The sequence below is a fragment of the Macaca fascicularis genome, chromosome 15 (genome assembly GCF_037993035.2).
Source record: "Macaca fascicularis isolate 582-1 chromosome 15, T2T-MFA8v1.1".
NCBI lineage: Eukaryota > Metazoa > Chordata > Mammalia > Primates > Cercopithecidae > Macaca > Macaca fascicularis.
This window is the reverse complement of record NC_088389.1, coordinates 43170377-43196269: the sequence shown is the minus strand read 5'-3', so window position 1 is coordinate 43196269 and position 25893 is coordinate 43170377. Positions and strand designations below refer to the sequence as shown.

Here is a 25893-nt window from a genome sequence, read left to right as displayed (position 1 = left end):
GCTCAGTCACAGCAGGAGAGGGCACCAGACAGAGTTGTGAGGTCCTTGTCCCACGCCCTAGCTCTCAGATGACATTTAGAGGCATACCCTGGGCCAGAAGGGAACCCAGTGCCTTGAAGGAAAGGACACAGTCCTGGCAGCATTCATCATCTGCTAACTGAAGAGCTCTTGGGCCCTGAATAACCACCAGTGATGTCCAGGTACTACTTTGAGGGCCTTGGGTAAGCCTCTGGGACTTGCTGGCTTCAGGTGAGCCTCAGCACATTACCAGCTGAGGTGGATATGGGGCAAAACTCCTTCTGCTTGAGAAAAGCAGAGGGAAAAGTAAAGGGGACTTTGTCTTGCACCTTAGATACCAGCAGTTGGGTAGAACACCAAGTGGGCTCCTGGGGTCCCTGATTCCAGGAGTTGATTCTTGGATGGTGTTTATGGACCTGCCCTGGGTCAGAGGAGAGCCCACTGCCCTGATGAGTGAGTCCCAGGCCAGGCAGCATGCACCACAAGCTGACTTAAGAAACACTTCGGCAGTAGTCTGGCAGTACTCCTCGTGGCCTGGGGTGCGGCTCTCCTATCTTTGGAAAGGGATTTCTGTCCATCCACAGATGAATGGATAAAGAAAATGTGGTATACATATTCAGCAATAAAAAGGAATGAGATTTTGTCATTTGTAACAACATGGATGGAACTGAAGATCATTATGTTAAATGAAATAAGCCAGGCACAGAAAGACAAACATCACATGTTATCACTTATTTGTGGGGTCTAAAAATCAAGACAATTGAACTCACAGACATAGAGAGTATAAGGATGGTTACCAGCAGCTGGGAAGGGTAGTGAGGGGTTGAAAGGGAGGTGGGGAATAGTTAATGAGTAAAAAAAAGAAAAAATAGAAAGAATGAATAAGAACTACTATTCGATAGTACAACAGGGTGACTTTAGTCAATAATAACTTACCTGTACATTTAAAAATAAACAGTATAATTGAATTGTTTGTAACTCAAAGGCTATATGCTTGAGGGGCTGGATACCCCATTTCCCATAAGATTATTTCACCTGCATGCCTGTGTCAAAACTTCTCATGTACTTTATAAATACATACACCTATGTACATACACTATGTACCCACAACAACTAAAAATTTTAAAAAGAGAAAACAAATATATAAACAAAATCTGTTAAAAAGTAAATATTTCATAAGTATCCACCATGTTAGATGAATAATAATGATACCTTGCCTTATCGGGCATATCCCATACTTATCCACTCACAGTGTTGTATAAGTTATAGTGTTGTGGTTTGGCCCTATGTCTGAGCAGGGACCAAACTCATAGGATACCTGTGAATATTAAAATTATGTCTGATAGTATATTTTCAGAAGTCTGGGTAATTCAGTCTGGAGAATAGCCATATATGAGGTTCTGTGATTCATTAGAATCCACTTAAGTTCCCTTTTTTCATATCCTTCTTTTTCTTCTTATTATTTTTTATTTTAGATGGAGTTTCGCTCTTGTTTTCTGGGCTGGAGTGCAATGGCACAATCTTGGCTTGCTTCACTGCAACCTCCACCTCCTGGGTTCAAGTGATTCTCCTGCCTCAGCCTCCCAAGTAGCTGGGATTACAGGCGTGTGCCACCATGCTCTGCTAATTTTGTATTTTTTTTTTTTTTTTTTAGTAGAGATGGGGTTTCACCATGTTGGTCAGGCTGGTCTCAAACTCCTGACCTCAAGTGATCCACCTGCCTCGGCCTCCTAAAGTGCTGGGATTACAGATGGGAGCCACAGTGCCTGGCCTCATATCCTTCTAAGGCACTGTCTGATCTCTTCTAAACTCCGTTGAGTGGTTGATTGAAGAAAAGCATCTAAGAACAAATAATTTTCCTAGAACAGTACATTCTAAATCTATATTTTAGAAAGAGACATTTTGATTAAAATTATTTTCATTATTATGAAGACATTCAAATCCTCAAATGTCTCTGGTTTACTGGTTGTAAAGAAAAAAATCCTCACATCTCTAACCTCCTTATTTTAAAACATGATCTTTTTGGAAGCTATTCCTTTCTCATTGCTTTTGGTGGACTTGCCTCTGAGTCCTTTTCTTTTTTAAGTTTACTACTTCTTCATATTGTTAGGATAGATGTTATTAATTCCATGATCAAAAATCATGCATTAGCCCATGGAATCTCTTAGCACTCAGAGGCAGGTTCTATACATGATTCCAACAAAGTTTGTACTCCCCTCTCACAGCTGACAATATTGAAAAGTTCAGATAGAGACAGTAATCATATGGTTCTTTTTGTGGGAGAATTTATGATGTATGTGTGTGTGAGTGTGTGTTGTAAGTGTGTATGTCTAAACATACCTGGAGTCACCAGCAATATATAGTAGGTCCATCAGACATTTTATGTAAACAGCTCCTGGATTCTGGGGCAGTTACTCAACTCTGCCATTATAGCATAAAACCAGCCATAGACTGTACATAAATGAACGAATGTGGCTGTGTTCCAATAAAACTCTATTTAAAAAGTATGTAGAGTCCTCTGAGGTTGTAGTTTAGTGATCTCAGAATATAGTGTAGTTCTAGACAAGAAATCAGAATAGCAGGGGCTCCCGCTGTCAGTTCTGCTTCTTCCCAGTTGAGTGTACAGCTTAGTTCTCTCTCGTACTATTTGAAAGAATAGTGGTGTAAACTTTAAAGCACTATGCAGACGTCTAAGATGGTATTCATTTAACTTTTCATTTAATCAAGAAATATATACCAAACGCCTGCTGTGTCAAAAACTTTCCTGGAACAACAAAGTGATTGTAGATGAGAATGAGTCACCTAAACTTTGGAAAAGGTACCAATACTGGGCTGTTGCATGATTGTCAGGTTGGGGTCATAGGGTAAGATGACAGCCTGAAAGGTGGGAGTGGGGTTTTCCCCTGAAGGGAATTGATGTTCACACAGTCACACATTTTGGGAAGTGATTAATTCTGGGAAGGAAATGAGTTGGCACTTTGAGTAGCGGGTGGTCAGACTTCTCTCTCTGGGGCCAGGAAGTGTTGGGCCACAATTTCAAATCATGGACAGGTCCAGATGATTCTGTTTGTTTCCTGGCTATGTCGGTTTAGACCCAGAGTGACTGGTACCATCAAGTTCATGACTTTCCACTTAGCAGTGACAGTGACCCAGGGTAGAAGCAGTTCGTGTCTGCAGCAACCAGCATCAAGGTTCAGGGTTGTAGAGTCTCAAGGCAGCAGTGTCCCTTCCCAGAGGCCAGGGTAGAGTGTGAATGGTGGAGGATCATGCCACAATAATCTGGAAGAAAGAATAACTTTACTTTTTAGATACCGGCAGGAGAGATGTAACACATTTTGACATTGTTCTTACTCAGAAGCCCACAGTCTAGCAGGGAGGCAAACATACAATCGTGCCATCATAGTCAGTGTAATAGGTTTTTAGACAGAAGGAGAATATCAAGGTCCAGGGTGGATGTCTAATTCAGTCTGGGAGTGGTTCTTGAGCAATAATGTCCGAGTTGAGATTTTATGAATGAGGTCAAATTAACAAGCTGTGAATGAAGGCCAAGGACCTTTTGAACAAAGGAATCAGCAGGGACCGTGTGAAGTAGCCTCAGGGTAGTGCAGTGTAGTGTGGTTAGAAATATAGCTCTGGAGCCAGACTGTAGTGGTTACATCTTAGCTCTTCAGCTCATGAGCTGCTGAAACTTAGAGATACTTAAGCATTTCTTCCAGCCTCTGTTTCCTCATCTGCAACATGGGAATGTTCATCTCTATCTCATAAGGGTCAGGATGAAGTAGACTACAGTATTTGAAAACTTCCATGTGGCGCCTGAAACCTGGTGAGCCAGCATTCAGTAAGTGTTAGTAATTATATCTATTTACGTAATATAAAGCGGTTTAAGTAAACACATCATGAGGAGAATGAAAAGACCAGATGCAATTGAGGACTGTGTGAGTGTATGAATGTAATGTTGGTGGTGGAAATGAAACCTCCTTCAGTGTTTTCTTGCTGTTTACTCATCCCATTGTATTGATCCTGTGATGGATTGTAGCCTTTCTTCCCTTGAGTACTGTGGCGTATGCTGACTGCATCCGGCCAGCTGGTAAAATGAGACTCATTGTGAGAATGGAAGGCATAGTCAGAATGTCAAGGAGATTAGGTCATCTGCGTTGCTAGCAATGGAAATGAAATGATGAAATACTTCAGCTGGTTTTTGCTTGGAGTCTCCTGGTTGTGAAGGAGGATCAGCCTTGAAATCAGCATGTTCTCGACACACACAGTTCTTCACTGTGTGTGTAGGACACTGATCTGGGTGCTGGGATTTGGAGATGGATTCTTCTTGTCTTCTAAGTGCTCATTTCTAAGTGGGAAAAGTGTTCATTGTCAGAGCAATCAGTGCTGCTTCTAGAGAGGCACAGGGAGAGGACCCCGATACTGCATCTCCCAAACAGTCAGTTGGTTATCTAGTCCAGTTTTCCCTGCAGGATGAAACTATCCTTTGAGAGTTGGCCTCATAGAGACCTTTGTTGATCCAATGACTGGCTTTTCTGAATGCAGTTGGGCATAGGCTTCAATGAATTTGAGGAAGTTTCACTTTTCTCAAACTTGCATTGACTCATTTTTTCCTACTCCTCTCTCCAAGGTCTAACTCCTTCACAGATACTGAATATGATAAAATACCACAAGAGTTAAACACTTTCCAAGCTTATTCTATGTGTTTGTTCTCCCAACAGTTTTGGGAAGAATTATGCATCCCATTGTACAGCTGAGAAAATTTAAGTTTAGAAAGTCCCTGTGACTTGCCAAGGTCATAGAGTTAGTAATTGCTTGAGCTCAGATTCAAATTGGTTTCCAACTGCCAAGGCCACTGTTCTTTCCCATCTGCCACCCTCAGACTTGCTTTTTCCTCTTTCCTTGGCTATAGGGAAAGTACAGCCCCCATAGAAGTTTCTAAACTGCATCCAAAGCTTTCAACATATTGTCCAGAATCTTCCTAGTGCTTGCCCAATATTCCCAAGGGAGAGAGCTGAACCACAAGCAGTTGTTAAAAATTCACTGGTGATCATTACAAATGAATACCATCATGTTGACTTGACGGTTTTGTGGTGTTTAGACCCTCACGTTTGCATAAGCTGCAGACAAGGAAGACAAGGTCAATTCGTGAAAGTCCACTTGGGGAAACAGAGAAACATACCAGATTATCAGCAATCTTCTCCACTTACCAGAAAAAGTCATCCAACTAGTGTTCTTCAGATTGTAAGGTGCACCTGAATCTCTTGGATCATATTAAAATGCAGATTCTGTTCCAGTTTTTAGGTATGTATGAGATGCCTGCATTTTTAACAAGCTCTCTGGTGATACCAGGCACCAGGACATAACTTAGACAGCAAAGATTTAAACCACTGACTCTTATACTTGGCTTAAGTTTGGGAGCTCAAAATAATCCTGATACCTGGGTTCTAAATCCAGAGATTCTAATTTAATTGCTCTAGGAAGTGGCCTGGGATTTCAGGATTCTCAGGTATACCGAGGTTTGTTTTAAACTTTCTGGTGTATTTCAAAATATCTAGAAGAGAGGATTTTGAATGTTCTCACCTCAAAGAAATAACTGTTTAAAGTAAGGGATATGTTCAATAAAGTAAGGGATATATTCACTATTGCACAATGTATACATGAATTGAAATATCATATTGTGCTACCTAAATATGTACACTATTTTTGTGTCAATCAAAAATAAAATAAAACTTAAAAAACGTTCTAAGGTTAATCTCACTATTTCTAACCACAAAATGACTAGAATAGCATATAGATATCTCAGAGGTAGGAAGGGAAATGGATTCTACAGCAAATATACCACAGTTTGCTCAGAAAATTTTTTTTCCTTCCGTGTTCTCAGATGGCGCAGGTAGATTCTGCTTTCTAAAAATTTCACCTTTCTCTAATAGGCATTCTAATCTCCTGAGTGTTGAAAATTCTTTCTTTCTTTTTCTTCTTTCCTTCCTTCCCTCCCTCCCTCCCTCCCTCCCTCCCTCCCTCCCTCCCTCCCTCCCTCCCTCCCTCCCTCCCTCCCTCCCTTCCTTCCTTCCTTCCTTCCTTCCTTCCTTCCTTCCTTCCTTCCTTCCTTCCTTCCTCTCTCTCTCTCTTTCTTTCTTTCTTTCTTTCTCTTTCTTTCTTTCTTTCTCTCTTTCTTTCTTTTTCTCTCTCTCTTTCTCTCTTTCTTTCTTTTTTTTTTGAGATGGAGTTTTTCACTCTTGTTGCCCAGATTGGAGTTGCAGTGATGCAATCTCGGCTCACTGCGGCCTCCTCCTCCTGGGTTCAAGCAAGTCTCCTGTCTCAGTCTCCCAAGTAGCTGGGATTAGAGGCATGTGCCACCATGCCTGGCTAATTTTGTATTTTTAGTAGAGACGGGATTTCTCCATGTTGGTCAGGCTGGTCTTGAACTCCTGACCTCAAGTGATCCACCTGCCTCGGCCTCCCAAAGTGCTAGGATTACAGGCATGAGCCACCATCCCCAGCCTGAAAATTATTTCTAAGAAAAATAGGAGCTTTCAATGAACATTTCCATATTTTGAAAATATCTGTTTTTTCTTTTTTCTTTTGGTATGGCTTATTTGATATCTTTTCCTTAAAATGGACTTATGTTGAAAGTGGTTTTCTTTGATAATTCATTTAAGAAATATTTATTGAATGGCCATCTACTATGTCCTAGGAATTGGGCTGGGCTGTGTGTACCCAGTGCTGAATAAGATTGATAGGGTACCTGCCTTCTGGGAATTTGAATGTTGGAGAGGAATGATAGAAAGAACCAGGGGTGAAGGGCAAAGTGTCATGCAATTAAGGATGGGGAAATATGGAAGGAGACAGTAAAGCATTAGGTGAAGCTGGCAGAGTCAGGAAGACTTCTCTGACGAGGTGACATTGAAATGGAAATCAGAACAATGATAGGAGTTAATCAGACAGTATCCTAGGAAGAAGAAAAATTATCTGCAAGCTTCTGGTGGCCAGGCAGAGCATGGAAGATTGGAGGAACTGGAAGGAGTGCAATGTGATTTGATAATAGAGCACAAGGAGGTGGGGCTGAGCACAAAACTAGAGAGACATTCAGGAGATAGATAGGGAGAGGCATGGCAGAAAGAGCTTAGAGTTTAGGAAGGCTATGTTCATAGTGACTGGAGCATGGGGTGTGGAGTTAGGCAAACTCGGTCTTAAATCCTAACTCTACCATCCACTGGCTGTGGGACATTGGCCATGCTCCTCAATGTCTCAGACTCTCAATGTCCTTATATGAAGAATGGGGATAATGATGCCTATTTCTTTTTTTCTTTTTCTTTTTCTTTTGAGATGGAGTCTTGTTCTGTTGCCTAGGCTGGAGGGCAGTGACGTGATCTCGGCTCACTGCAACCTCCGCCTCCTGGGTTCATGCGATTCTCCTGCCTCAGCCTCCCGAGTAGCTGGGATTACAGGCACATACCACCACGCTCAGCTAATTTTTTGTATTTTTAGTAGAGATGGGGTTTCACTATTTTGGCCAGACTCGTCTTAAACTCCTGACCTCATGATCCGCCCGCCACTGCCTCCCAAAGTGCTGGAATTACAGGTGTGAGCCACTGCGCCCGGCTCAATGATGCCTATTTCATTGGGTTGCTTTGAAGATTAAATAAGTGAGTGCAGGAAAAGTCATAACATGTAAAAGCTTGATAAATGGTCATTATCACTATCAATTCCAAGAACAATGGGGAGATACTATTGCTGTCTGGAGATGGGATTTTTAAGGAGTAAGACTGGAGGCAATGCTGTGGCTTAGGAGGTATCCAGAGTGGTGGCTGGAACTAGGAAACTGGAGGAATTAGTTGGATGTTAATTAAGTAGGACATGAGAAGAAGGATCTTCACAGACTGAGATAGTCCTTGATATTTGGAATGTAGCAATAGTGTTAAGTTCAGGATGAGTATGGTGGGGTTGGTTTGTACATAATGGTGAGGTCAGTTTGTACATGTTGTTATTGTATTCATGAGGAATCAGTTGCAGAGAAGAGACTTCACTTTAGCTTATTTGGCAGGAAGGGGTTTATCACAGGATATTAAATGGCTTGTAGAATTGTCAGGAGGTCTGAGGAAACAGAATCGAGATTGAGCTTTTAGGAGCAACCTATAATGTGACACCTAGGAACTGGGCTGCTATAGTAGCTGCTGTCTCTTCAATAATCTTGCAATCAGGAAGTTTGCCCCTCTACAACCACAAAACTGCTGCCGCCAACAGGAAACCACTACAATCAGGAAGCTGCTACTGTTGCCGGCTCCAGAACCAGTGCACATCTGCAACAGACTACATTAGCAGAATGGATGCTTCTCCCCCACCACCTAGGCTCACCCCAACTACTAAGCTCGTATTTGAACATTAAAACCTCTGCAAATGAAGCTGCAGAAAAACCAATCACCTTCACAGATGTGCTTGCTGGCTGGATGGACAAACATTCCAAAATTCTGTCCATTTCAGACTAAATAGTACTAGAGCCTGAGCTGCAAAAGAATAAGGAAAGTATATTTTTAGCATTCCAACATGTGGAGCAGGAGAAGGCACACTAGAACAGTGTTTTGGAAACTGAGGGTTGTAACTTAAGAGAGCATCATAAAATCAATTTAGATGGTTACAGTAAGTTTTTTCTTTTCTTTTTTTTCCTTAGTCCTTGTTGGCAACATGACATTTCTTCTGGGTCATGGTAGAAAAAAAACCTGGGAAGTCATTATACTAGACATTGAGTGACAATCTTCCATTGCAGAGTTTCAGGAGAGAACTGTGAGAGGAGCCCATGAGGAATATGGACATTTGATCTTGGGGGAGAAATCTTCTGGAGCTGTGCTTGTCCTTCATGCTTTCTGGTGTTTGTTTACTCTCCAGGAAGAGAGCTAGATCCAGGGAAGCCCCAGAGTGCACTGAAAGGCATATTTCAAACCCATGCTAATGAGGGCTGATTTTTCAGTGGCTTGGCAGAGCTGTAGCACACACCACGTTGGGTTGTAAACTGACCTGGCACTCACTGGCACTTGGGACATGTGTGTTGAATGAATGTACAGAGCAGAGAAGTACTTAGAAAGGATGGAAGGAGCCATTCAGACTCCAGAGACTAAGCTCCAGGTCATGAGCTCTGATCATAGAGGGGTCTAAACCGTCACGAGCCATGGTTAACTCAGTGTCTTTGTGACACCATTTATAATTTTCCAAGAATATTTTTGCTGTATAGAAAAATGGCAGCCAGGGGTGGGAGGTGTGCAAGAAGAAGATGTGCTTATTGTAGCTTTGTGTGTAACAGCAAAAACCTAAAAGCAAATTAAATGTTCTAGCATAGAAGAATGGACAAACTATGGTATATTCAAACAATTAAATATATAGCAGTTACTCTACCATAACTCTACTATCTAATTCCTTCTCAGAATCCCCAGTCACATAAAGGATGGCTCAGAGACTAGCCTAGTGCCCTAAGAGGTTTCGATGTGAACAAGTACTAAAGGAGGAAGTGCTGAGGGAAGGTGGCAGAATCTGCTGAACAAGGGAGCCTCCCACAATCCCAGGAATACCACTTACTCTGGGATGGAAGGGACAAACCCCTTAAATTAAAAGGATGGAGAAGTCAGCCTGTATCATCTCTAGAACACTCCTGAGAGATCTGCCAGACTTGATGGAAGTCCCATTGGATGGAAGCCCAGCAGGGAGCAGACACTTGTGAAGTCCTCGAGTGTGGTTAGTGAGAGAGCTGGTATTTGAGCCCAGTCTCCTATGCCAATCTCCATTATTTCCCACCAGCCTTGATAGGGCCTCCTGTAGCCTTTCTGCAAAACCTCAGGTCACGTCTTCCCAGCCTTACATTGGACAGTCCCCCACATTCAGAGGTTTCCTCTGCTTTTCCCTGGTCTCACCCTGGTGACTCCAGGATGGTGATTTGAGTGTGAGACACAGGTGGTCTCTATCCTCTATAGACTCAGTACATGGTCAATATATGATTCAGAAAAGGGTTAGAGGCCAGGTGTGGTAGCTCACGTCTGTAATCCCAGCACTTTGAAAGGCCAGGGTGGGCAGATTGCTTGAGGTCAGGAGTTCGAGATCAGCCTGACCAACATGGTGAAAACCTGTCTCTACTAAAAATGCAAAAATCAGCTGGGCGTGGTGGTGTGTGCCTGTAGTCCCAGCTACTCAGGAGGCTGCGGTAGGAGGATCACTTGAACCCAAGAAGAGGAGGCTGCAGAGAGCCGAGATCGCACCACTGCACTCCAGTTTGGATGAATCTACTTTGACTTGTTATTTTTTTATCAGCTCACTCACCATCTTCCTCTACAAGTTCTGCAAGTACACTGAGTGTCTGTGTGTGGTGAGGAGGTGGGGTTCAGAGGGTAGGAGGAAGGGAAGGAGCTCAAGTTGAGTTTTTACCAAAGAGGCATATGTGTTAGGTAGCTTGGGTTCCCAGTTAAATAAATTATTTATTTTACTTGCATAGATATCATTTTACTCGCAGAGTATCATTTGCTCATAACATTCCCAGGGGCTGGTTAACCCTCAAGAGTAACAGAATCTAGTTTTAAACTTCCTGGGTTGCCCACTTCCTACATATCTATCAGTTGATTTATGAATGATTATTCTCTTTTTTTTTGTTTGTTTGGTTACATTATTCATTTAAATGATGTACCCCTTGTGTCTTTAGGTGTTGGCTTTCTAAGCATTGCTTGACAGAGACTGCGATTAGAAACTGCTCACAGTGCAAAAGTCAGAGACCTCTGCTTAGAGAACAGTTGGTGAAAAATGAAAATGCAATCTTTCTCGAGTTAGAATGTGAGATGGCAGAAAATTTGCTTCGTTAACACACAGTTGGGTTGCATATACCTTTTCAAGAATGCATGAGTTGTTTAAGCAAGATTCACTTGTCCTACGCAGTTAGTGTGTAACTCAAATGCCAGCCGTTTCCCTGTTTTTCTTAGCTTTGAGTCTCAATGTCTGTTTTTTACCACAGACCACTTGGCTTGCTGAATTCAACACCTCTTCCAATGCCTGCTTCTCCCAAAGAATCTACTCACAGAAAGAGTTAAAGAGAAATGTAGACTTTACTGAATATTTCAAAGAGGAGACCTAGGAGGAGGTTGACATAGCACACTGCTCAGCAGATGACTTAAATTTTTCCCTTAGCCATTTTTGTTCTCTCAAGTCCCTCTCATCCATAACACCGCTGCTGATTTGTTCTTTCTTTCTTTCTTGTAAATCTTTTCTAGCTTTTCTTCTGACAAACTTTGCTGGAGTCCTACTCCTTTTCTCTCCTTCTTGAGAAAAATGCGAATTTTGCTCCATGTTTTAGTATAGCAGGGAAGCTTCCATCTTTTTTTTACTGAAGCATAACCTCAGGGCCTACATTCCATCTCAAACGGCTTGTCAAGGTCCTTCCATGAATAAGATGTTCCTCCAAAGATGATGTACAGATGCCAAGTTGGATATAGCTGGAGAAATCTCATGGCTACCCCAATCAGGAGAGAGGTTGCTGTTTCTCAGAAGTCCTCCTCCCCAATTCCAGGGTCATCATTATCTGTCAACAACTTTGTGGGGATTTAAAAACCCTCACGGAACTGGTTTTCTGAGAGGTGTTTGAAGCAGGAATATAATCTGCAGGAGATGCAGCAGCCATTCCCCGGCTGTTGCACACTGATTGTTTGCTAAAGGCACAACGCTATCCTGACCAGAAATGAAAAATGCCTGCTGCTCAATTATTGTCAGCCTAACTGGAATAGAGTCAGGCCTCGTCAGATGGTTTCCCAAACACCCAGATGGTCTCTTAGATTCTGGATGGTCAGCATGGTAGTTCTTTCCATTACATCCTTGAGATCCTGCTGTTGACACCATTCAGCAGGGCACCCTGAACTTTGTTCCCATATTCTGGCTTTGCTGAGATGAGATGCAGTCAGGTGCTACTAGTGTCTTCAATTGTATACTGGGGTAGGGTGGCCTTATCTTGGTTGAAGAGCTTCCAAAATTGTGTCAGAATCTCAGTTCCCAGGGGCTGCTCTTCTGAGATGGAAGAGGTTTTGAAGCAATTCAAACCCATTCCTTTCATTTTCTAGACTTGGATCCTGAGTTCCAGGGAGGGGAAGGTATAGTGAATTCTTATAATTTTTGTTGCCTTGGCAACCATTTTGTATACAAGTTTAATTTTCTCATACCAGAAGCTGGGCTTAGTCACCCTTGATATGGGTTTCCAGTTCTATACCAGACCTCTAGCCAAGACAAGAACTAGAGGCATCTCTCCTCCCTAGCAGACTGGATTCCCCACTTTTCTGTTACTTCCTTCAGACCATTCAGGCATTTGCCAGTGAATTGAGAGTGACCACACCCTATTTATTTACCTACATTGGTAACTCCCTTGCTCTCTCTCTCTGACTTCTCATTCCTGTCTCATGTAACCCAGAGAAGGAGGACTGCCCTTCAGACTCATTATGCCCTTTCTGTCCAGGATCTGTAAGTAAAAGTCTTCAAACTTGTTTTCCATTGTGATGGTGTATTAAATTTGTGCTTTCCATCTCAGGAATGGGGGGCTGTCCCAGGCCTGGTTTTCCCTGGGGGTTCCTAGGGGCAGGGTCATGTGGAGCACAAGGTCAGCTTCCCAGTCCCAAAGTGATAGTCAGATAGGCATAAACTGGGCATGGTTCAGTCACAAGGGTATCTGCCAGTATAGGGAAGTTTCCTGTGTGAAAGAGTCCTTGATCGCAACGTGGACAACTAAGCATTAGGCCATCTGCAGATAAAAGAAGTATCCCATGAAGGGCACAGTGTAAACACTCACACCCAGCTCCCCTTCATTTCCCATTAGGGCAGAGTTGCTAGCTGCTCTGATACTGGAGCCCCATTTTATCTGGAGGCTCTCAAAACAGAAGAAATAGATCAAGACCATACAGTGAATTAGTGGTTGGGCTGGGACATCCATTCATCCCTTCTGATTCCCATGTGGGGCTCTGCCCACCACACTACATTGCTTCCCTGCCTGCTATCTGAAAGATACTTCACTCAGAACTCTCTTTTTAACCCTGGAGCTATATCTTTCCAAGAGACAGAAGGCAAGGTATACTATTTAATACCCTGTGCAGTTTGTCTTGGTCTAAAGTTTTCTTTTTGCCCAAGTGTTTGGAGGGATGAAATACTGTATGGTAGAGAGGCGCTTTCTTCCTGAAGGCCAAGAGAAACTGTTCAGTCTGAATTACTGTATAAGAACACGGACAACACATTCTCAAGAGGAAAAGTGCTTGTATCTATGTACTGGAATGTATCCACATTGACTGATACGGTGGTGTTGACCTGCAGGTAATCCAGCAAGAATTGAGAGAGATTCTGGTACACGTGTTTGGTTTGCATTCCAGACTCACACACTGTCACCAGGGCCTGTTTTTTGATATGCTTGTTGATGAGAAGCTCCAACTTCAGATCGACAGAATTATTTGGGCATTGTACGAGAAACTGCAGTTGGCAAATGATGAAGTACAAACCAGGGAACTGGATCACCAGATTCCCATCCTGATATCTGACTCCATGGAGAATGCCATCTTTGTTCCAAGACAATTTGGTTTTGTTTAGATGCTTTGCCACTAGAAAGAGAAGTACAGAAAACAGAATTATTGAGAAGATTGTAGGTATGCATTGCAAAACTCTAAGTCTTTATTCAAAGTTTCCCATTCAAGACCCATGTTTTCTGTAATGTTCCAATCATCTGAATATCTTCCATGTTACTCCCTCTAGAGTCTACTTACTACTCAAGGCACAGGTATAAAACCACCCCACTTCCTTTTCTTCAACACTCAAAGCTGGAGGGTCAGAACACACATGATACTTTACTTCTACCTCCTATAGAATGGTTTTCCATGGAATCATTATCATATTATACTATTCTATGATGATGATGATGATCTTTCCCTTTTCAGAATATAAGCTCCTGGACTCTGTTCTCCACAAAGTCGGAACTATCCTGTTCATTTATCATGAATGGGCATTGCAGAAGGTATCAGAGATAGGAAATTCAATAATATTGAGTTTGATAGGCATTGTAGAAAGTGCAAGGTAAGACATTCAATAATATGATTCAGTTAATAACTAATTTAGGTATGAAGATTTCCAGGAGAATCGCCATGAATTTTCACATTAAGATGTATCCTCTAATGGTTCATTGTCTGAATTTTTGAATGCCTTCTTTCCTTCAAAGAGCAGCCAAAAATAATCGTGTAGGTCCCCCATGTGCCTATTAAGGGGCTCTTGCCATCTGGGATTTATTGAAAAGCAGAGAATTAGCAGACCCTCTAAACTGACAAGTTTGTGTTGGAGGGTGAGTCTCCAAGTCCTAACACATGAAAATTAGCACTGACTGGTAAGGGTGACTTTCAGGGCCGGGAAGCTGGCATGCTAGTTTTAATTGCTTCCATGCTTTCCCTTTAAACCTTGTTGCAATTCAACCGAAGAGTGAGAACTAATCTAACTACAAAATTGAATTTTTAAAATGAGCAGGATGGCTATTCAGAGAATCTTGGCCATCTCTCTCTCATCTTGCAGTCTAAAGTGCCTCTTATTGCTTCATTTGTAAGGGATCTCTTACCTGAAGCACACTGCAATATGCAAATTGTCCCTGTGCTGACATGTTCATTAAGTTGTCAATCTGTGGACAAGGCAATTTTATGGTTCCCTTGTGAATAACTTCATAGAGGCAGAGATTAAGTGCCTGTCTCCCTTGCATTAGGAAAAGGACTGTGTACTCTGCTGAAACTGGTAGGTAGCTGAATAAGAAGGGGTGAGGGGTGAGGGGTGGGGCTGGTGGTGGCAGTGATGGTGGGGACCATGAATGCCCACAGAGGCCAGGTAGGCAACATAAAGGAGTGAATGGGGCGAGGAAAGAGAAGACTTGTAGCTTTGGAGAATAACACTCTCCCCGCTAAGACATTCAAATTCAAATTACAAAAAAATATCCTGCAGACTAAACAGTACACATCTGCAGGTCACATTTGACCATGGGACTCTAATTGTGACTTCTGTTGCTGAAAAGCCACAGAAGCGGTTTTCATATGTTTAGGTTTCCCGGGTTTGGTTACTGACCTTGGAGGTAGGCCCATGACTTCTTGAATGGAGCCCTTTTCAGGATACATAAGAGGTCTTCTGAGCAATTTCCTAAAAATAAGGAGATGATATATTAAAATGTCTTTTGCTGTTCTGGGATCTGGAGATACCAGATCTTTTTCTATGACCCTTTGATGGAGACAATTACCATTCTGTTTTCCATTTTGAGAATACGGAGAAATGCTCTTTATTTCTCATTTTGCCATCAGGTATTTTAGGATTTTAATTTTTTAAATTCTTTTTTATTGATTGCTACCACTTGGGCTTTTATGGAAGACTGTGGACATCGGGGAAGGAAACAAATATGACATCCATTCCTACAATGTGTCAGGTGCCATTTTTTGCCACTATACGTATTTCATCTCCTTAATCTTTGCAGCAACTCTATGACAGGGGTATTATTAAGTCCCTTTTACAGATGGGAAAAAAATCTGGGGACCAGGCAGGTGAAATACATTGTTTCATGGCGCCTTGCCAGGCAGTGGCAGTGAGAATGATAATACTGATAGTAAATACTGTCAACTTACCCACCACACGCCAGAAACTAGTCTGGGTACTTTTACAGCTGGGTAATGTATCAGCTAATCTAGTTCTCAGACTAATCCTACAGGGTTAACTTTGATGCCTAGAGATGGTCAATACCATCACTTAAGTTCAGGCAAGTTTGTGTAAATGCTGGAATTGCCCATGGCTAATTCCAGAGGCCAGGTTTCCTGTTCTAGGCTATTTTGCTAGACAACAAAGATAAAAACATCTTGGTGTTCAATTTTAAGAGGACACAGGGTTAAATAAATCTTAGCAGAAGTCCTACTATTTGGAGCTTCCTTGGCAGAGGCAAATATAATATTATGTTATTATTTATTATTGTATTTAAGAAATAAAAATATTTTTCGTATATTCACTAGTGATGGTGGCTTAGCTTTTTAAAAATCATAGTAACTACTTAATATTTTGTATTCCAAGATTCAAATTATACATTTCCTGCAATGACTCTTGAATTCAACTTATTCAGAGTGAATCTCTTCTTTGATCCTTGGTTTCCCCAAGTGTAAAACTGGGCAATCTTTGACCTGACATGGACATCTTTTCAAAGATGTCATCAGAGATGACCATTCAGTCCATCCATTAGAGACTAGGCAACCAAAGGCCCATTCAACGGAGCAGCCACACCCTGGGATGTTTGCTCACTACATTGCCAAGTAGTACCTGCTGGGCTCACAACCTCTCCCATTGCAATCTCTGCCCAGCCCTGAGAAAGTCCCTCCTGGCCACCTTCATAGCTTCATGGGGGCTTTGGAGTGGTTCAAAGTTAAATGAAGAGTTCCCTCTGCTGTCTGAACAAGCTCACTGCGAGAGGCATCCCCGGCAGAAGCAGGGGCAGTTTTCCTCCTTATCTGCTGCATCCACATAGAGCTTCTGGTCCAAAGCTCTCTTTGTGGTGAGGGCCAGTGGGTCAGCTGTCATTCTCTTGGTTTCATCCTCATGCATCCTCTGATCAGTGCTCTGGTCCTGCCTGTTGCAGCCCACAGCCCATGCTCTTGGGGTGTGTAGTCAGAACCCCAACACTGATGGCTGCTTATGCTCCTAATGGATTGTGACTACGGTTAGAGAGTCCTCCTGGCCTAACCTCCTACTCTAAGCTGCAGAACATTAAGTCAGGGAGACAGATCTGGCTGAGTCTGTTTGCATGGAAGCCCATTCTGACTCTTTTTGCCTGCAGGATCAGGCCCAAATTCCTCAGCATGGCTTTCATGGTCCCTCACTCTGAACCTACTACACTCTCTGGTCTCACCCCTCACCTTCCCTCCTCCCCTTTCCCTTTATGTTCCAATAGTAATAATAATGAGGAGGAGCAGTGATAATAATATGAATGATCATAACTAATGCATGTTGAGTGACAGCCATTTTCCAGGTACTCTGCTAAGCATGCGTTATTTCATTTAATTCTCACAACCACACCATGAGAGAGATACCATAATTAATTCTATCGTGTACATAAGGAAATGGACTCTTTTAAAGGTTAAGTGACTTGTTCACATTCACACAGGTAGTCAGGGGTGGAGTAGAGATCCAAACTCAGGCTGCCTGACCACTGCCTGAGTGGATTCCTGACCGCTGTCCTGGAGTTTGGGGCTTTGCAGTCCCCCTAAACATACCATTTAGGAATGTTGATTTATCATTACACCTTGGCACCTGCTGGGCTCTCTACCTGGACTGCCTCCTTCACCAGACAAGTTATTCCTCGTTTGAAACACAGCCTAGCAGTCAACTCCTCTAGGATACTTCCCTTTGCCTATTTGCCTCTTCTATTAGAAAGTGAACCCTCAGGGCAGAGACTTCTGTTTATAAACCCCCACTGCCCAGCCTAGCAGATGCTCTGTAAATGTTTGTTGAATTGAATCACCTAGTTCATCTTTCTTGTTTCCCTCTGTGGATACTGAGTAAGTACTTAGGGCAACAGGCAGGTGAACCAGGATGCTTGACTTGCCTTTTGCCTGAGGGCTAGAATAACACGGGGCCTCATTCTCCCACTGGCTTTGCAGGTCAGGCTAGATTAGATGGGAAGATAAGACTCATGCCTTGGGCTGAGGCCAGCACATAACATCAAGAACAGGCTCTGTTCATTGGCCGAAGGCCCCCTCACACTGTGCCCCTTACTCCTTATGGCAGGTGAGCTGTAAACAGGTGGCTGGAGAAGTGCAAACCCAGGCTTGCCTCTCACACATTCTGGTTCTTTTGTTGTTTTTTTCCCCTTTGGTCTTCAAATGTTTAGTGGGGTGACCTCAGTTGTAATTCTGAGAAACCCGAGGATGGAAAAAAAAAAAAAAGAAAAAAAAGCACCTTATTTTGAAACATTTGCATTTCCTGAAGTCAAATGGCATGGTATATTTTAGTTTTTCTTTAAAAATCATTTAGATGGTTTCTAGCTAAAGGGAAAAACACAGGCAGCCCCTTTTAGGAATGATGTTGCCAGAGCTGGTTCAGAAAGGAGCTAAAAGCAGGAAGCTAGAGGAGCTATTGAGGGAATGGGCTGTTAAATTTGGAGAAGACCCCAGAAGACGGCACAACCTCTGTCCTTTAATGCTTGAAGAAGTTGTCAGCACGCCGCGGGGCCCAAGCACTAAACCTCCAAGTGGAAGAGGAAGGAGATGAAGCCCTCAGCTAACAGCTAACACTGCTAATCCCCATTTCTCAGATGCAGCAATGGAAAGACCTACACCAAAAACACCTATGTCACACTGTGAGTCACAGTGCCAGCAGCTCACAGAGTTGACCAGTCAGTGCTACTCAAAAAAGAGGTAGGCTGCTTTGGAGGTCATGAGGCTCTTGTCAAGAGCTAGATGAACATTTCACGGGTCATCAGCCATGTGGTCTGAGTCTTCTCATCACCCTGTGAGTCTATGATGTAACTTTCTTTTCTGGTTATGAAGACTGAAAAACGTGACTTATAAATGGTGGCATTACATGCAGCTGAAATCCTGCAATGTCCCTGGAATTCTGAAGACTGGGAGCAGAGGGAGCAAAAAGTGATGTCTGGAGAGGTTTAGTTTGAAGAACAGAGCATCAGAGTGGGGGAAATGAGAACTGTCTGCAAGTCACAGCTGAGCTGATGACCTAGGAGTTAGAATTCTGGGATTTCTCCTCTCTGGGCTCTAGTGTCCCTATTAGGTTTGTGCAAAAGTAATAGTGGTTTTGGTATTAAAAGTAATAACAAAAACGGCAATTACTTCTGCACCAATCTAATAGATGAAGGGCAGTGTGGATTTGACGATCTATCTAAAAGGGCCTACCTAGCTTATTTCAGCAGGCTGTACAGACTCAGCCATCCTCTGCCAGATCTGCTGGTGGTGGGGGTGGGAAGGTTTGGGATGGGGAGTCAGTCCCAGCTGCACCTGTCTATCTTTGTGGGCATGTTGCATTACTCAAGGTAGGAAACTATGTCTTCACACATTCAGGTTTTCAGACACCTGCAGTACTAGAACAGAACATTTTAGCTCTGAGGACAATCTAAGTTATGAATAGTCTGGTTCTGTAAGGACTTGCATAGTTTGGAGAAATGAAAGTTCCCTGAGATCTCCTGGTTCAGGCTTGGTAAACACATAACTCATGTGCTCCTCAGTGTTGCCCCTATGGCAGGCTGGCCCTAGGTCATCCAGAGAGTTAGTGAGAGAGAGGACCAGAGACCAGGACTCCTTACTCCTTCTGTAGGGCAGTCTATCTTTCAGACAACCCTAGCACTGCGTGAACTTCCCTGAGGACCAAAGCCTTCATATGCATCGGCTTTGTAAATCATCTTTCCAAGCTTTAGCCTCTTCTAGGAAGATCATGGGACTTTCTGTGGTTTTGTTTGAGAGGGTGAAGAGAAAGATGTGCCAACAAAACCCTCCTGGCCAGTTTCACACAGAGGAAAGAGAGAGAAAGAGAGGTTGCTCGAGGCGGTTGAAAGGACCATATTCTAGAAGGTCAAGATTATGGCAACCTTAAGACTAGCTTTCACCTTGAGATTTCACAGCGTTGGATAGAAAGGGTCATTAAATGCCATGCTAACAGAGATCTTAGTTTTAGGAGTGGTGAGACTGAACCCAGAGAGACTAGAGTCTGGCCCAAGACCCCACAGTAAGTAAATGGTGGAGCTGGCTTCAGAACACAGGGCTTCTGACTCCTAATCCAGAACTCTTCTCTGACTTTCAGTCTTCCTGTGGAATAGGAAGGGCTAAATGCAGGAAGAAGTGGGTTTGCAGCCACTACAGACACTGGAGCTGAAAACTGACAAGACAGCTGGAGGTGCTGAGAAAACAAGTACTAATGAGCTCCTGGGTTCCATCTTGTGGCAGAATGCCAGCAGATAACTTCAGGTCCATGTACTGAACACTGCCAAGTTACAACATGGGCATGTAAAGAAGCAAGTATGCTCAAGGCGGCTCTACCATAGCAAAACAAACCAAGCCAACCATCCTGGCCAGATGGTATGTGGTTTGAGTGCCAGGTACCTTCCAGATGTACAGCACCTTAGATATAAGAACAAGGAAGACACGATGCATCGCAAAAAGAGTACCTGAGTTCTGGTCAGAGCTTTTAGCTCTGGGTCTGTCATTTCCCCTTACTGAGCCTCAGTTGCCATATCCATTAAGTGAGAATTAAAACAATCAACCTAAATGTATGGATGTCATGAAGATGCAATGAGACTGTGGATATCAAGTGATCAGTGTGGCCTGTGGCTAGAAGAGACACTCAGTAAAGTAGATTCTTTCTGCCTTACTCCTCTTTTCTTTGTTGTTATAGTGGCACAGTTTAGCAATGCCACTTAGCAGAGTGAATTGGCAGATGAAATGTTCATTAAAATGACGCTCATGACATTATCTGATGGATGCGAGCTTCTCAATTAAGTACCTAAGTGTTTAAGTCTATCTGATGCTTCCAGGAATGTGTGCTGAATCCTCTTTACATTTGTTGAAAAATGTTTTAATCCTTCCAAGAAGGAAAGGGATTATCCTAATGACTCTGCATCTGCCATGCCCTGGCTTCTTTGTTTGTGGCTTCAGGGAGAATATCTAGGAGAGTCCCAACAGTGACATCTAGAGGACAGTCTCTCCTCTCTGGATAAAATTTGGATTCAAAGTGAGTCCTTAACCTGAGCAAGGGTAATTTCAACTATTAGGTTGGTACAAAAGTAATTGAGGCTTTTGACCATTTCCTTGATATCACTAAGCCAACTGGTAATGGAGAGATAAACTGCAGGACGGACCTTTTGTTAAACAAAGGATGACTAGGTGATCCTGATTTCCAAAAGGATTTGAGGAATGCCTATATAAGCAGGCTTAGTGCTGACTGAGCACATAGGAAGTGATCAGTAAATAAAATTAAGATCAAGTTGGAATTAATTTAAATAATTTAAATCCTGCCTTCCCCCTTCCACCTCCACCCCACCTAGTTTCCTTGGGATGTTAAGGTCTTTTCAGTCCTGACTTGTTTCAGTGTATCTGCAACAGTCAGTAAACCTATCTGACTCTATGGGCATTTCCTTGGAATTCATTTATACTAAACACAGGTTGAATTGACATTACGGTGGGTAAGTAAGAAGCACCTTTAAAGTCTATAATTTAAAGGGAAAGCTGAATCTGGAGACATAGGATAAAATCCACTAACATTTTAATAATCTTAAAAAAAAAAACACTCCCTAGTTGTTCAAAATGCAAAAGTATGGCAGCAATTTTAGAAAGTTAGTTTTGGGTTCAAATCAAGTTTACAAAGTTAGACAGACTTGGCCGGGCGCAGTGGCTCACACCTGTAATCCCAGCACTTTGGGAGGCCAAGGCAGGTGGATCACGAGGTCAGGAGATTGAGACCATCCTGGCTAACACGGTGAAACCCCATCTCTACTAAAAATACAAAAAAAAAAAAAAAAAAAAAAAATTAGCTAGGCGTGGTGGTGGATGCCTGTAGTCCCAGCTACTTGGTAGGCTGAGGCAGGAGAATGGCATGAACCCGGAAGCCAGAGCTTGCAGTGAGCCGAGATCGCACCACTGCACTCCAGCCTGGGCGACAGAGCAAGACTCCATCTCAAAAAAAAAAAAAAAAAAAGTTAGACAGACTTGGGTTCAAACTCCACCTCTGCCATTACTAGCTGTGTGGCTTTGCAAAATCCATGCAGCCTCTTTGAACTGTCCTTTTTTCTTCCTAAAAGTGAGAATAATAAAATAACTATCATGGAGAGTTGTTGGGAGGATTAAATGAGATAATGCATAAAAATGAGCCTGGTGTCTACCACCCAAAGTATACCAAACAATGGTTGAGTCCTATGCCCTAGTCCATGGTTTGTGCTGCTTGAAATGTAGAAACTTAAGCCAACACATGTTGTGTCTAGATAGTTTGAATGAAATGCATAACAAAAAAATTTCAAGGAATGGGCCTGCTTTCTTTCCCTTCCCTTTCTCCCTCTCTCTCTCCCTCCCTTCCTCCCTCCCTCTCTCCTTCCTTCAATTCCTTTCCTTTCTTTCCTCCCTCCCTCCCTTCCTTTACTCCCTCCCTCCTTCTTTTCTTCCTTTTCTCCCTCCTTCTCCAAAGTGTTATCTGAATTGTGAGGAACTCTGAAATTTCCTCTGGATTCAAAGACTTGTGATTTATATGTGCTAAATTCAAGTATAAATTTTCACATGTAACTCAGTGATTTCTTTTTTTCCTTTTCTTTATTCTTGCTCTCTCCCCTCCCCTGCACCTCCTCTCTTCTTCTCTCTCTTCTCTTCTCTTGGTCGCAGGGATGTGGGGATTAGGGGCAGATGGCTTTAGAACTCTGAAGGCTTCTCCAGGATCCCATTCCACTTTATTTTGAGTGGCTCATTGTCTAGTTCCTTCCTTCCTTCCTTCCTTCCTTCCTTCCTTCCTTCCTTCCTTCCTTCCTTCCTTCCTTCCCTCCTTCCTTCCTTCCTTCTTTCCTCCCTCCCTTCCTTCACTCCTTCCTTCTCTTTTCTTTTCGTGAGAGATTTCTGATTCCTGTTAGCTCTGCTTTAAGAAAAAGTGAGTTTAAGAGTAGATTTTGAGTGAGTGTAAAGTAAATGGAGAAGCAAATAGGCTTTTGAAACCTGTGACTTATCTGAAAAGTAGTTTTCCCTCTGCGCAGGAGCACTCTCTCTTGCTGTGAAGAGAGAGAGAGAGAGAGAGAGAGAGAGAAAGAGAGAGAGAGAGATATGAACTGGGCATTCTAGATCCAGAAATGTTTCTGCTTGCTAGTTTTTGTCTTTCTAGGGGAAGGAGCTGTGAGGAAGAGACAGAGTCTCACTCTGTTGCCAGGCTGGAGTGCAGCGGCGTGATCTCGGCTCACGTCAACCTCCGATTCCAGGGTTCAAGCGATTCTCCTGCCTCAGCCTCCTGAGTAGCTGGGACTACAGGCGTGTGCCACCATGCCCAGCTAATTTTTGTATTTTTGTGAAAGATGGGGTTTCACCATATTGGCCAGAATGGTCTCGATCTCTTGACTTCGTGATCCACCTGCCTTGGCCTCCCAAAGTGCATGTTGCCTCTTGACTGCTTCCAGTGTGGTGTTCCGCTAGGGCTGCTGTTGTCTGCATTGTGACCATGGGACATGAGGGATAGTTGGGTCTTGGTGAGGACCTAGTCTTGGTTTAGTGTCACCGCCTTCAAGGCACAGCTTTTATTGTTTCTTTGGGGTGGGTTCATTTGGTAAAATTAGAGAACCAACCTCACTTCATCTTCTTTAATGCCATTTTCTTTTTAGCAAGGGGAGGGGGAAGGAGGGTAGCCTGCTACACCTTATAAAATTGCAAATGTTAGAATGTTAAGGTAGTCAAAGTATCCTAAGATATTTGTTTGATTCATGGAACGCTATAATCAAAGCAAAATCCATCTCAGGGTTAGGACATCTGGCTTGTTTCCCTCACTTCTGATATTTTACAAAACAGGAAACCCAAGGCCCTGAGAGGGAAAGTGAATTGCTTCAAGTCCCAAGACTCGAATGTCAGCATTCCAAATTCCTGGCCGGTCCTCTGCATTTGGTACCCCAACTTTGGCTGGAGACTGAATTCAGGTGAGGGTGGAGTTGTTAGGACCCACACAAGGTCTATCCACTGTTCCAACTTCCTCCGGGAACCTCTGGGTATTGGAGGCTACATTACATTTGTAGGAAAGGCAGATCTGTTTTAACTGGTAGGCAGTGGGGAAGGAACTGTCCCAAGGCACATGACCCTTCAGCTGCAAAGCCAGAGCTGAAATTCAGCCTCTAGAACCCTCGCCATGGGCCATGTTTCCCCTCAGCACTTCACCTCATTCAAACCCATGCGTGTGGCCCCCCCACAAGTGGCCCTCTGTGACCCTGAGCTTGGTAACAGAGAGTACACTTCTGAGATATGAAAGCCAAGAGCTGGGGGCAGCAGGTGCTGAGGAAGTGATAGAGCTGAAAGAGCCCTGGAAGGGTCCCTAGACTGGACCACCAGGTAGGGGCACTGCAAGGATGCTCATTAGTGAGTTTTCTCAGATGGTCTACAATACAATTCCAGCTAAGCGTAAGGGCTGCAAGGTGGATACGCTGGATTTGAGGTCTTGCCCCTCCTTACCAGCTCTGAAATTTTAGGCAAGGCAACAAGCCTCTCTGTGCTCCAGTTTCCTTACCTATAAAATAGGGCTAATTATGATTCCTGGGGGCTTATTGTGAGAACTGCATGAGTGAATTATTAAGTACTCAGCCAATTCTTGGCACATAGTGATACCTGTCAATGTTCGTTATTCTCACTCTGCCATGGCCTTATATGGATGCAACGAGGGAGTATAAGAAAGAACACTGCCCACATAATTCTTCTAGTGCAGGTAAGAGCTATCATTTGGTGGGATGATTTATTATAAAAAGGACCAGGGTATGTTGAGAAGGCCCAGAGGTGAGACCAAAGGACCAGAATCATTCTGCAAATTAAAGTCAGTACAATTTGAATTTCTGCAGAGTTTGTGAGGGAAGTGGAAAGCGGAGGGGAAATGGGAGAAGGACATTAAAACAGATAGGAAGGAGAGTGAGTCAGCTCAGGTGTCGGAGGGCTGAATCCCAGGGAGGAGAGCTGGGCCTTGAGAAATTCCCAGTGACAGTAATAGCTGAGGCCTTGCAAGAACAGAGGGACCTAATATTCAATTCTGCGTCATCTGCTGGGCTGCACTGGGATGTGCTACACTGCCCTACCAGCTTCTCTGCATACCCCAAATCCTTCTGTAGATGTCGCTATTCATAAATGTGGGTTACTATTCAAACTTGTGAAATCAAGGCAAAAGTGGCTGTCTTCTCTGATTTGGGCAAATAAGCCACAAACCATGTGCAGACATGAGATTCAAAATTTGGTGGAAGCAGAAAAGTGAAACAAGGAGTGATGAGGAGAAAGATGAGCTTCACTCTCTTTACACCATTCTCCTTGGTTCCATGCCATTTGTGAAATGAGATGGGAACATTTTATCTACATATGAAAGAATAGAGTAGATCCTATGCCCAAAGGACATAGGTTCAACTAGGTATCAGATGAGGGTCACATTTGCTGTTCCATTTCATCCTCATGGTGGCTTCATGCAAGAGTCATTATTAACTCTGTCTTCTGGGTGAGAAAACTAAAACCCAGAAAGGAGAGGGTGTGGGGAAAGGTTCTCCTCCCAGGCGCTTTTCCTGGTTTACTGCCTGTGAGGTGGTAGTTGGCTGGGGGCTATCCTGGCCAGGAATGGGAAGCTTGTGATAGGACTTAGAAATCCTTTCATTACCAAAAAGGACTTGGTTTTCAGTGGTTCCTCTGTAGAGAAGTGTATCTTGTGTTTCTCTTTAGCGTGGGCACATAGCTCTACATCCCAGGCTCTGAGCCACTGCTGATTTTCTGCTGACGGTGGAAGATTTTTGGCTCCCTAGAAGGTGTCTGGCTTCTGCCCTTTTCCTGTCTAGTGACAAACCACATGCTGTCCCTGAAGCTTCCTCCCAAGAGTACCTGGAAGATGCTTCCCCTCTGCCTGGAATGTCTTGCAATGGCTTTTTTCAAAAGGGACAATTTACTGCTTCTGTGCCTGTTTAAGCTGGGTTCGTTGGGGAAGGAAGCTGTGGCTTCAGATTTCCTTGAGATTTTTGTTAGGCTTTTTTTCTTCTATTTTTACATATTGGACAAGGAACATCACACACCGGGGCCTATCATGGGGAGGGGGGAGGGGGGAGGGATTGCACTGGGAGTTATACCTGATGTAAATGACGAGTTGATGGGTGCTGACGAGTTGATGGGTGCAGCACACCAACATGGCACA

At 43.3% G+C, this 25893-nt stretch overlaps 1 protein-coding gene across 3 annotated transcripts in view; it reads right to left on the bottom strand.

The window, feature by feature from the left end:
* Positions 1-2714: 2714 nt before the first annotated feature.
* The window catches only part of TNFSF8 (TNF superfamily member 8), a 39121-nt gene continuing 15942 nt past the window's right edge, over positions 2715-25893 (bottom strand). Inside the window, exons 3-5 of one of the 3 annotated variants that reach the window (XM_005580960.5) lie at positions 15106-15177; positions 13515-13613; positions 2715-3297 (exon numbers count right to left, since the gene is read on the bottom strand). In XM_005580960.5, coding sequence (XP_005581017.2) covers positions 3212-3297; positions 13515-13613; positions 15106-15177 — 257 coding nt within the window. In that variant the 3' untranslated portion in view covers positions 2715-3211. Of the gene's footprint in view, positions 3298-10455; positions 13614-15105; positions 15178-22189; positions 22760-25893 lie in introns of those variants that run through there. The other 2 variants (XM_005580959.5, XM_074018106.1) reach the window with 2 other exon arrangements.